Source organism: Colletes latitarsis, chromosome 12 (genome assembly GCF_051014445.1).
Source record: "Colletes latitarsis isolate SP2378_abdomen chromosome 12, iyColLati1, whole genome shotgun sequence".
NCBI lineage: Eukaryota > Metazoa > Arthropoda > Insecta > Hymenoptera > Colletidae > Colletes > Colletes latitarsis.
This window is the reverse complement of record NC_135145.1, coordinates 23,041,680-23,053,711: the sequence shown is the minus strand read 5'-3', so window position 1 is coordinate 23,053,711 and position 12,032 is coordinate 23,041,680. Positions and strand designations below refer to the sequence as shown.

General features: G+C 41.1%; 1 protein-coding gene across 5 annotated transcripts in view; it reads right to left on the bottom strand.

Annotated features, from left to right (window-relative positions):
* Nucleotides 1-12,032, bottom strand: part of Gfrl (Glial cell line-derived neurotrophic family receptor-like) — a 203,474-nt gene that overhangs the window by 123,374 nt on the left and 68,068 nt on the right. For all 5 annotated transcript variants that reach the window (XM_076779397.1, XM_076779401.1, XM_076779402.1 and 2 more), the window contains exon 2: nucleotides 6,459-6,581. In XM_076779397.1, coding sequence (XP_076635512.1) covers nucleotides 6,459-6,581 — 123 coding nt within the window. The remainder of the gene's footprint in view (nucleotides 1-6,458; nucleotides 6,582-12,032) is intronic.

Genomic DNA, 12,032 nt, shown 5'->3' with positions numbered 1-12,032 from the left:
ACGAACTGCCCGTTTCGTCCACGCGACTCTTTTCGAATCTATCAGCCTGTATTCTGTGTGATCCTAGGGGAGGAAGGGTCACCCAGGGGAGGATCCAGACGAAGGCGTTCGAAGTATGCAGCCATCCAAAGTAATAACGCGTCGCCCGGGGGATGGGGGAGCGAGAAGAGTCCTTATTAAAAGGCTCTCATGACACTTTGGGGTCGGGGGCACACTACTTACCCCCATAAATAACCACCCCCTCTGGATAGACACTGATTCCTTGAATACTTCATAGCCCAAAACTAGACTAAAAAAACTGTGAAAATTGTCACTTTTTTAATTGTTCGTAACTCCGGTTTGAGATCGAAAATTCTGAAAAAATTTGGGATCGCGTATGCTTCAGGGCAGAATGTCCACGATTTTTTTTTTGGAATTTTTTATTCCATAGAGAGAGAGAGAAATAAAGCTTGAAACTGTGAGTTATGTTTTGTGGTGTAACTAGTTTAATAATAGGGATAGCATTTTCTTTGAAGTTCATTTATAGATTGAATATGCATTTTAATATAATTGCTGAGTTTTTGTTTTGTCCTTGTGTATTTAAAAATTTCTTTCATTTAGCAAATTACGTAAATTAAATAGAATTGCAAGACTTTTGAAATCACCTATTCACTTTTGCAGTTCATTAAAATTCTGTGCGGAAAATTCTAATTTTTGAAAAAAATCGACAGGGGGTAGGTGCCTAAATTTTTCGGCGAAAAAAAAAATTTTCAAATCACTTTGAAAAAATTATTTTTAGTCGAGGGGGTCAATTACAATCATTTTTGGTCATTAGACATACCCCCGAAATCCTACTCAGTTTCCAGAAAAAAATTCAAATGGGTGGACAAATTTTTCGACAAAAATAAAAAATGTCAAATCATATTAAAAAAATTATTTTTAATTGAGGGAGTCAATTACAATCATTTTTTGTGATTACACATACCCCCGAAATCCTACGCATTCTCGAGAAAAAAATTCAAATGGGTGGACAAATTTTTGGGCGAAAAAAAAAATTTTCAAATCATTTTGAAAAAATTATTTTTAGTCGAGGGGGTCAATTACAATCATTTTTGGTCATTAGACATACCCCCGAAATCCTACTCAGTTTCCAGAAAAAAATTCAAATGGGTGGACAAATTTTTCGACAAAAATAAAAAATGTCAAATCATATTAAAAAAATTATTTTTAGTTGAGGGGGATAATTACAACCATTTTTAGTGATTATACATACCCCCGAAATCCTACGAATTCTCGAGAAAAAAATTCAAATGAGTGGACAAATTTTTGGGCGAAAAAAAAAATTTTCAAATCACTTTGAAAAAATTATTTTTAGTTGAGGGGGATAATTACAACCATTTTTGGTGATTACACATACCCCCGAAATCCTACGCATTCTCGAGAAAAAAATTCAAATGAGTGGACAAATTTTTGGGCGAAAAAAAAATTTTCAAATCATTTTGAAAAAATTATTTTTAGTTGAGGGGGTCAAGTACAATTATTTTTGGTGATTGCACATACCCCCGAAATCCTACGCATTTTCCAGAAAAAAATTATTCGTTAAAATTATTATTTTCGAATATTTAAGCTATAATTGGGGCAAATATTTAGGATACCATTAGATACGGAAATCTGTCAGTTAACGTGTTAATAACTGTTTTGAAGTTTCAGGGATTGACGGACTATCTGTAAATAGACACAACATTGACAAGACAGTGATTTCACGGTAACAGGAAATATCGAGTTTAAACGTTCCATTGAGCATGGAATTATTATTTCCGCGCGACGCTAACGAATCGTTATTATTTTCGTGGAAAATAAAAGCGTTTAATAATCAGCCCAGACGTAACAACGGAACGATCGCGAGAATTAAAATAGCGCGAAACGCGACGTGCAAATTGTACACAAAGGGAACAAAGCGATATACAACCTGCAAATGGATAAACAGCGAATCGATAACAGGGGCGGGGTTGACAAACGATATTATAAATATTCGTTCGACGAGGGGATTATCCGGGATGGAGGAACCTTAAACGCAAGATAAACGCCAGAAAACAATTTACGAAACAACAACCTGCTATCTCCGGGAGATTTTCCATTAGATTGTTTTCATCGATAAGCGCGAAATGGAGGTCCATAGTCATCCTACGTGGAAAGCGCGAAATAAGGGTGGAAGATAAGATTACACTGGTTGTTCAAGGGATGTTAACGATCTGGAAAACCTCACGTATCGTACAAGCTTCTGGGTGCATCGTCCCTACAAATTATTTTTCCCTGCAACGTTTGCTCGCTGCGAGGGAAAATATATCCGCCATTTTGTATTCGTTCCAGCAGGTAAGCTTGAAATTTAAATATCTTCCACGTTGCATTATTCGTTAATTAATAAACCATAGTAATTTGTCGAACGAAAAGGTGGTTGTTTATATAGAAATGTGGGTTAAAATCGCGGCCATTTTGGTTTATTTGAACAGGAAGATCCTCCATTAGTTAAAGAGAAAATATATAAAACTATAAATATAACACACGAATGCAAACAGAGTCGATGTGAGTGTGAGATAAATATCTAACTATCCTAATGATTAAATAAATAAATGAATGTCCATATTGAGTTTTAAGGAATTTACAAATGACCAAATGGTCTCGACGATGAATGATAAATTGGGAGATGAAATTTTCTAAGACAAGGATTTTGGTAATGGCAGAGGATCGGAAATGCGTGGAGTATATCCACAACTTCCGGTTGACCTGGCCCGGTACGCGTTCCACGGCCGAAATTTTGGCTAGCTCGGACTGCGAACCGGAAGCCACGCGGATCGATATCTCGATTCGCGTTCCGGCGGCCGCACTGTTTATGGACGGATGATTATGAGCTCGTTCAACGTCCATCGGCGAATCCGACGAACAAACGCACGCGAGCAGTATAAACGCTTTTAACGTAATTTACAATAATTGCTGGAAATTTGCTCGTCCACGTATAGAAAAAAAATAACTCGTTTTTCCCCCAGAGAAATCCCCGATCCTTTTGTTAACCAATCTAGCTTGACACTATAACTGCAATGTAATTCCACGTGCACCCTGATGCAGCACAATTAACCCTTTATAGTTCAGGAATTCATTTTAATAGATGCCAATTGAAGCGAACTTGAATCAAACTTGAATCAAACTTGAATGCTACTTGAATGCTACTTGAATCGAACTCGAATCGAACCTGAATCTAACTCGAATCGAACTTGAATGCAACTTGAATTGAACTTGAGTGCAACTTGAATCGAACTTGAATGCTACTTGAATCGAACTCGAATCGAACCTGAATGTAACTCGAATGCAACTTGATTCAAACTTCAATGCAACTTGAATCAAACTTGAATCAAACTTGAATCAAACTCGAATGCAACTTGAATGCAACTTGAATGCAACTCGAATCAAACTTGATTCAAACTTGAATGCAACTTGAATGCAACTCGAATCAAACTTGATTCAAACTCGAATCAAACTCGAATCAAACTTGAATGCAACTCGAATGCAACTTGATTCAAACTTGAATGCAACTAGAATGCAACTTGAATCAAACTTGAATGCAACCGTTTTAAGGAAACTTAAATTTAAAATTGTTCTTTTACCCCCAAAGAAAAACACAGAAAATCAACCACTCTCTAATTGCTGGTGACCGCAAGTTTATCGATCAATGATTGAAAGTATGCTGTGCTTTCCATTCTAACGAATTTCCCGAGGGATGTTTAGAAAATTATCTGGTCTCCTAGAGTTCTTTATCTCTTCCCTTTCTTAACAAAATAGTATTTAAATGTGAAACTTACGTGGCACGAAACTCTCTCTGATAATTCTGTTACTGAGAAGACATCTTTTGTATTTTTGATGTATCGACTACCTATCTCGGGGAATATTATTTTTACCGCGTTTCGGGATAATTGCATCGTCTTTTTGAATCGTGCCTCGGTTTAAAAATAACGTCCCTGGTCCAGATTTCATCCAATCGATCCCATCTTTTCTTAAACTCGGCAAGAATTGTCACATCATTTTTCCAGAGGAATACAATCAAACGCATTTCGCAGCTTGCAACGTTTAGGTCAGTTATGTCCACTATTTCCCCCAGTAGTATGTATCAATCGTGTAGTCTGGCATGCACTATGTTCCCAGTGGTTGTGGTTCACTGAATGGTCAACCCGGATTGATCCTACGCGCGGATTTAAATTAAAACTCAACGATGACTGTTCCATCGCAGCCTTGAAGCGCTACACAACGAACATTGCAAGCCCCCGACCAAAAGCTTTTGATATTTTTCGAACGGACAACCGACGTTTCAAAGCCCCTGCAGACGAATTTTTCTAAAAATCTTTCGACTGGGTAAAAAATTATTTTCCAAACAAACAATATAAAACGCAGTGATTAATTAGCCCAAGTAGCCATCCAGAAAATATCTCAACAATCTACCGAGTGTTCTTTTCATTTATTCGACCTGTTTTCTAACGGAGTTAGAATTTCAAACACCGAATAATAAATCTCGATGCGACGCGGGGATTTCTGTGGGAAATCGCTCAATTTACGCGTCAATTTCTGCAAAAATATAGTCGTTCGACCCTCGAAAGTAACAGGCGCAAAAAAATGTCGAAAACTGTGCGGTACGTTTTAATTACAGGTCATCGACGAACTAAATCTCCCGGGATAATTAGGCGAGTTATACTCAACTGGAAATATTATTAACAAAACTATTTTAAATACACAGCTTTTTAAAATAGTTTTATTACTAATGTAGTGTATTTATTCTTTTGATTATCGCACTATTATCACATCTTTCGATTGTTACACTAACAAGGCTTCTTGTTGATCGAATAAATAAATGAATAAATGAATAAATAAATTAAAGACCGTCTTCTGGCTATGTTTGGACCGTGATTTCGATTCATTAAATCGAAACTTAGTTTCCCCGTCGAGCGTGAACGCCGGTTAACGCAGTTATTTAACTTCTAACCGACCAGTCGCGCGAAACAGTTCGTAAAAAGCGTCCCGCAAAGGGTGGCCGGTTGATTGAGCGCCGGGGATATAAAATTCGCAAAGTTTGGAATTACGGCTCGGTCGTGGACAGATCTAATTACTACGGGCGACGCACGAACGTTGGAAATTCTCGTTCGAAAGAATCGGACAATCGCTCGACCGAGCCAGGAACGTATAAAACGGGCACTCGACTGGAGGGGGTTGCTCTCGGAATATTAGTATCGGATTACTTAAGACTCAACCGAGATTTCCTCCGGATTACATTGATTCCCAATACAGGTTATCGGTTCCCGATACAAGCTACGTCAAGAAACATTTCGAGGAATGCTGCTTACAGCAAAGATGACCTCGAGACAGGGGCGTATGAAATTACCTAGAAAAAACAAGGGGTAGCCCGCGACCTCCATTCGCTAGTGTAATATCACAAGCATACTAAACGTCCACCATGATCGATCCAGGAGAATATTTCGAGAAAATTAAATGCAATTCTTTAAAATTGTATTTTTATCGTTTGGGATTTAGTTATTGGGAGTTTTTTTCATATTTCTGACAAGAGATTGTTTTGCTAATAATAGTTAAACTTGTTACAAATGGGGAAAATTTTTGCTAGGGTCAAATTAATATTTTCATTAACGGAATTAATTAAATTGGAGCTTTGTAGAGGGTTATCCCAACCCCTAGATATTAAATATATCGTTAACCACCCTTAAAAAATTTGCAATGGGTTCTACAAATGGCAGATCTGTTCCAGCTGCATAATATTATACAAAACAAGACGAAAATCAAGAATATCAATTTCTTGACAGGGGCTTCGTTAAAAAGTTATTGAAAAATTAAATTAAAAAATTTCAAATCGTTCTGGAAAAATTGTTTCCGGTTGTGGGGGTCAATTAGAATCATTTTTGATGGATGCACTTTCGAGAAAAAAATTCTGTATAATAATTAGAGTTTCAAAAATTGCAATTTCCCCATTTGAACGAAGGTGGATGAATCTTGCTTATCAGAGTATAATTTACGGGTTAGCGGGGTCCGTGGAGGTGCATAACGCAATTTCCATTGGTTCCAAAGAAGGGAAAAAGATCCAGCTGGGGAGAAACGCGACTGGGGCGAAGAAGAAGCGCGGAAAAACGAGGTCGTCGACCGTGTCCCTGGTCGGCCTCGTTTTTACGTCGAGGGGAGGGAAAACAGCCCCTGCCCGGCGCCCTTCGACTTGGCGAACTCGAACCAATCGTTCCCCCGGGAGCAATTATTTAAAACAAAACGCCAGAGGCTGTGGGGGGGTAAATTTTTAAGCGAGAAAATTGCTTCTGTACACGAACAAGACTTCCAATTTCGATGTTCGCGTCTTCGCGGTGTGCACGATGCTCGAAGAAACGTTTTGCTTAAAATAAAATGTAGTTCGTGAAAAAAATAATTTTTTCGAGCCTCACCCAGCTCAGGACCGCAGACTCTCGGTATGATTTCCAGAATCGCGCTGCAGGATGGATCCTCGAAGCACAATTGACGAGCGTAGAGACAGTTCAGTATGGCCACTGGTACTTTGATGTCCGATCCTGAAAGCAAAAATCGAACGTCAGATCGAAAACAACGATTCTGTAAACAGCAATAATTCCAATGGGTCGTTTCGACGTGAAAAAACGCGATGAATATTTTTCTATTATTTTTCTGCTGGCGTGTCGAGCTTCGTCCCCGATCGAATCGTTTTGGATATAAATTAATTTACTTCTTGGAGTATAAAAATGGAGAAAACGAGAAAGAGAAATAAAACGCGGATCTTTACGAGCCATTCGCGAGACGAAAGTCGATAAAAGACTGGCACCTTCCTGGTGTGGTTAATTGCGACCATCGGAAGCAGACATAAAAAAATTAACTATTTCACGTATATATATACATCGAATCGTAAATCGAATTCGATCTATTCAAGGGCCACCACTTCCACAACGTCGTTTTTACGACTTCGAGGCCGTGTTCGAGATATTTCACGGATTAACTGTTCCGGACAGAACAAAAAGCCCATCAGGAAAATATGAAAAATGTATTTCGTCGAAGTGGAAATCGAATATTTCCCGACGAAGACGAGTTTAGAAGCTTGTTAAAAATTCACCAACGTTAAAACCCTATAACAGGAAATGGAATCTTTTGATCCACGAAGGAAATATCGAACAGTAATATTTAATCGATTGCCTAGTTCCTGGAGAAAGTCGATCGTTATCGAGCAAACACGCGGGTTCGGTCGAAGGCGTCGCTTTTTTTTATTCCCTTTCCGCGAACGGAACCATTCCGTGAAACGTTGCGAGCAAACAAACGCGGCAATTTTCTTCTTTCCGCTGTTCGGCGACGGGGGAAACGAAGAGTAACGCGGGCCACGGGACGCCAAAGGGAACTTCGCCGCCGTGAAAAATCTCGTGCGTGCAAGAAAACATGAATGTTTAACGTACGAGTGTAAATTTATATTCCGCGACGAAAAGGCAACGCTGGAGTCGAAGTTTTGAATAATTTGTAAAAAGACGTACCCTCGATCGAGAGATTCGCTTGACAACACGAATGGCCCTTCGAAGAGACTGAAGGCCTCGAGGAAAGTTTCGAGGAAAGAATTTCGAGTGGGGACATCCTGTGAGAGTTCGTTGCTCCCAGGCCAAGCGTTCAAGGCGACGACGAGGACAGAGAATGTAAACAGAGTGTACTCCCTTCGACCATAAGGGTTTCGCGATAAGGAATCGACGGTGCTTGCTTAAATTAATACAGAGGAGAGCGTGGAATTATTCTGGAGGCACGAATGGCACCCATCGAAACGGCCACGAGAATTTACTGAAACAATATTATTCGCTGAAACAATATTACGCGTGGGCTGTACGACCAGCTGGACACGCATGGATCAGTTACCTGAAACGCAACGTCGTCCTTAATAGCTAATTGAGATGTTAATTGCGATACACTGGGGCTTGAAATTATGTATTTTGTGGGGGAAGAACTGTGGAAGGGATAGGTTTTATTTGTGGGATCATTCTAGGCTTTTGATTCGTTTGTTAAGTAATTTGGGTTGAAACTGGAATTGGAATTTCATTCCATGGTGCACACTGATGCATTATAATTAACACTTTGCACTGTATGAATTTATTTTAATAGAAGTAACTTGAATGGAACTTGAATGCAACTTGAATTGAGCTTGAATCAAACTTGAGTCGAACTTGAATCAAACTTGAGTTAAACTTGAATCAAACTTGAGTCAAATTTGGATGCAACTTGAATGCATCCATTTTAAGGAATATTAATCAGAATTGAATGAAACAAGAATAGTACTTGAATACAACTTCAATGGTACTTGAATGCAACTTGAATGCCACATGAATGCTACACGAGTCAAACTTGAATGCAACTTGAATACCACATGAATACTACATGAATGCCACACGAGTCAAACTTGAATGAAACAAAAATAGAGCTTGAATGCAACTTGAGTGGAACTTAAATGCAACTAAAATGCAACTTGAATGAAGCTTGAATGCCACATGAATGCAACTTGAATCAAACTTGAGTCGAACTTGAATCAAACTTGAGTTAAACTTGAATCAAACTTGAGTCAAATTTGGATGCAACTTGAATGCATCCATTTTAAGGAATATTAATCAGAATTGAATGAAACAAGAATAGTACTTGAATGCAACTTGAATGCCACATGAATGCAGCTTGAATACCACATGACTGCAACTTGAATAAAGCTCCAATTGAGCCTGAATGGAGCTTGAATGCAACTTGAATGCCACATGAATGCAGCTTGAATACCACATGAATGCAACTTGAATAAAGCTCCAATTGAGCTTGAATGGAGTTTGAATGGAGCTTGAATGCTACATGAGTGCAACTTGAGTGTAACTTGAATGTAACCATTGTAAGTAATAATAAAATTGTTCTTTTTCGCCAGAGAAATTCCCGATCCTTTTGTTAACCAATCTAGCTTAACACTAGAGCTGAAATTTAATTCTATGCACACCCTAATGCACCACAATGAACCCTTAGCTCTTTGACAATTGATCTTAATAGAGATTTCTATTTTGGAACTTGATTGCAACTTGAATGAAACTTGAATGGACCTTGAATGCAACCATTCTAAGGATCATTAAGGTTGCCCATTATCCCCCCAGAATTAAATGAATATTTGTAACGTCAAATTTCTTTGTTTCTTGCCGTAAATTGTGATGTATATTATGTATTGGATCGTGGAAAGGGTTGAGCGGGACGCGTCAGGGAGCAGGAGAGGCTCCAGGTGGAGGACGCGTGGGCGGAAAACGGAGAACAACTCGAACGAACACGGTGGAATCGATACGAAACCGGAGTATTCGTCGTAAAAGCGTCTCACGGCCGGTTCGAGAGCGTTTTATTTCCACTGAGCGACACGCGAGCCTCGTGGAAAACGATAAAGCATCGTCACGGATACAGCCATATTCCAGTTCGCCGGCATATTGACGGACACACTCGGACAGTAATGCGTTACGAGTGTGGTGATACCAGATAGGCCGGCGCGTAATGTGTAATCGCGCGACGCATTATGATTCACTATCGCACGCGACCGCGATAAACTCCGTGTGTTTAGTCGCGTACACGATGGGGCCAGCTGCTGGCAGCCAGGTTGCGTTTCCATCCTGGAAAACCAACGATCCGGTGCATGCAATTCCGACCAACCGCTAAATCCCGCCCCCTAAATTCCCGCGAAAACTCTTTGAACGGAAGAGAGGGCAAACAATCGGAGTGGTTTTGAATTTTCGATCGAGCAAAACCGACTTTTCTCGATGGACGGCGCAAGGAGCTCCGTTCCTGGCGAGCAGAAGGAAACGAGAACGACGCGAAATCTTATTTACTTGGACGCCACGGTCGTTCGTCTCTCCCGGAAGAGATCACCGGGGAAGCTGTATGGGAAAAAGTCTGCCTCCGCCGCGAGGATCTTTACGTGTCTTGACCATAGAAAGCGGTACAATGCCCTCTGCCAAACAACCGGTCGTAACTCGGGACCAGATAAAAGATATCTCTCCTCCCTTTCAGTTACAGCCTCCTGTCCACCCACGGGAGGCGCTCCTCCCGGTTTCGACCGGTCGAAATCACTCGCGAGACCTTCGATATCTCGCCCTATCGATATGTATCGCCTTAAGAGCGAAGTTAGAGGCTTGCAAAATTACTTTCCGAGGACGTAAACGGAAAATTTGATCAAATGCTTAATAAAGAAGGGAAGTTCGGGAAGTGAAAGTTCGAGGAGAGCGTCGCGGAGCGAAAAATCGAATCATGGCGGGAAATTTGCGAGCACTGCTAACGGACAATGCTAGATCCGCGCGGCGCAATTGTTCGCGAGCCGGCCGCGGGCTGTTCCAAGTTTAAACGGGGCAACATTTGTCCCCGAGAAACGGTGCGTTTCGCCTCTTTACGAATTCTTGCGCGCGATCGTCGGCCTGTGCCCGACGGCGCCGCAGAACAAAGAGGCTGAAAATTCGATTTGATCCACAAAGTTCCCAGGGACGTCGTAGTTTAAAATTTCATCCAACCGGTAAGTGAAGAGGGGGAGGGGAGCGGAGGAGTCGCTCGAAGCGTTCCTCTTCGGTCGTCGCGCGTTTCCTCGTCCAACGACCGGCGGAATTCCGGGCGCAACGAGATCGCCGCGACCTCGGAGAAGTCGTGATAAATTTCGACCGACTTTTATTGCGGGGGACCTCGAGTTCGAGCGTGCCTTAACGTCCCGGGGATTCCCGGACGCTTTATCGGCAGTTGAGGAAGTTTTACCAAGTTTTACATCGCCCAGATAGGGCGAACTCGTTTGCAAAATTACAATTACAACAACGCAATTCCGATCGAAGGAGCGATCTCCAATTCGAAAATCGCTGGAACGAGCACAATTAGGGACGAGGAGAGGGCGTTCTGCACCTAACGGAGACTTTTATCGAGCTTCGAGGTGGCGACGATGCATCAGAGTTTATGATGTACGTATGTCGCGAGAAGAGCGCATAATGCAGGCATTGCAGTTGCTGGTTATTACACGAAACGTGTAACGTTCACCCGGGGAAGTGCAAACTGCCTTTTTATCGCGTTGTTGCCTCGCTATAACTTATGCTTGGAAATTTCTGGATTTTATGATCGAGACAACAGAGTCACTGATAATCGTTTGACATCTTCCTTGGCTCGCATTGGAATTGTTTAGTGAATTATATGGAAGCATTTTGAAATTATTTTTCAATAAAAATGTATGCTTTGAAGCTTTTAATAAACAGGAATTTAAACGACAAAAGGGATTTTTCATATTTTTAACGCCTCCCCTACGACAAACTGTCCACGACTCGCGCACAATGGTGGGATTGTACGGTTTCCTGAGTCGCTACAAAGAACTGTGTTTGAAAATTCTTTTCGGTCCGCGTCGCTTTACGACGCGACAACGAAGACAGTAGTGATTTTGAGAGTTAGATATCGTGCAGAGTTCGCGTTATCCTGTGAATAAAAAACGAAGACTCGAGTCTCGACGCCTCCATACCGAGTTTCCATCGGAAATAACAGAAATGGCGCCCCGAGATACGCGTTTCGACCGCGTGGTTGTCCCAGGAAACAGAGAAGGATCGAGGTTTTCCGCGTTCCACGCGAACGTCCAATCAATATGCAAGAATTCCCCGGGTTCGCGATGGTGTTATTATTCGCCGGGATTACATTGATTTACGCTCGTTATTCGTCATCGTCGTCGTTGCTAACAAAGTCGAGCGTTTTACAATAGCCTAAATGACGTCCTCCTATTTCGATTTCGAGCTGCAATACGGGATACGACGAGCTACGAATCGGTTCATTTGCCACGTGAATTATTTCACGGCGTAATTCCATTTCGAAACACGCCATCGCGATTTGGAACGAGTGACGCAAAATTAAAAATTCTTTCGAACACGAAACACCGCTTTTCTATTTAGATTCGCGAAGAAAGGAATCTTCGAGATCGATTTTCCATCAGTTGTTGATAGAGGATGTTTATGCGTTTATGGAAA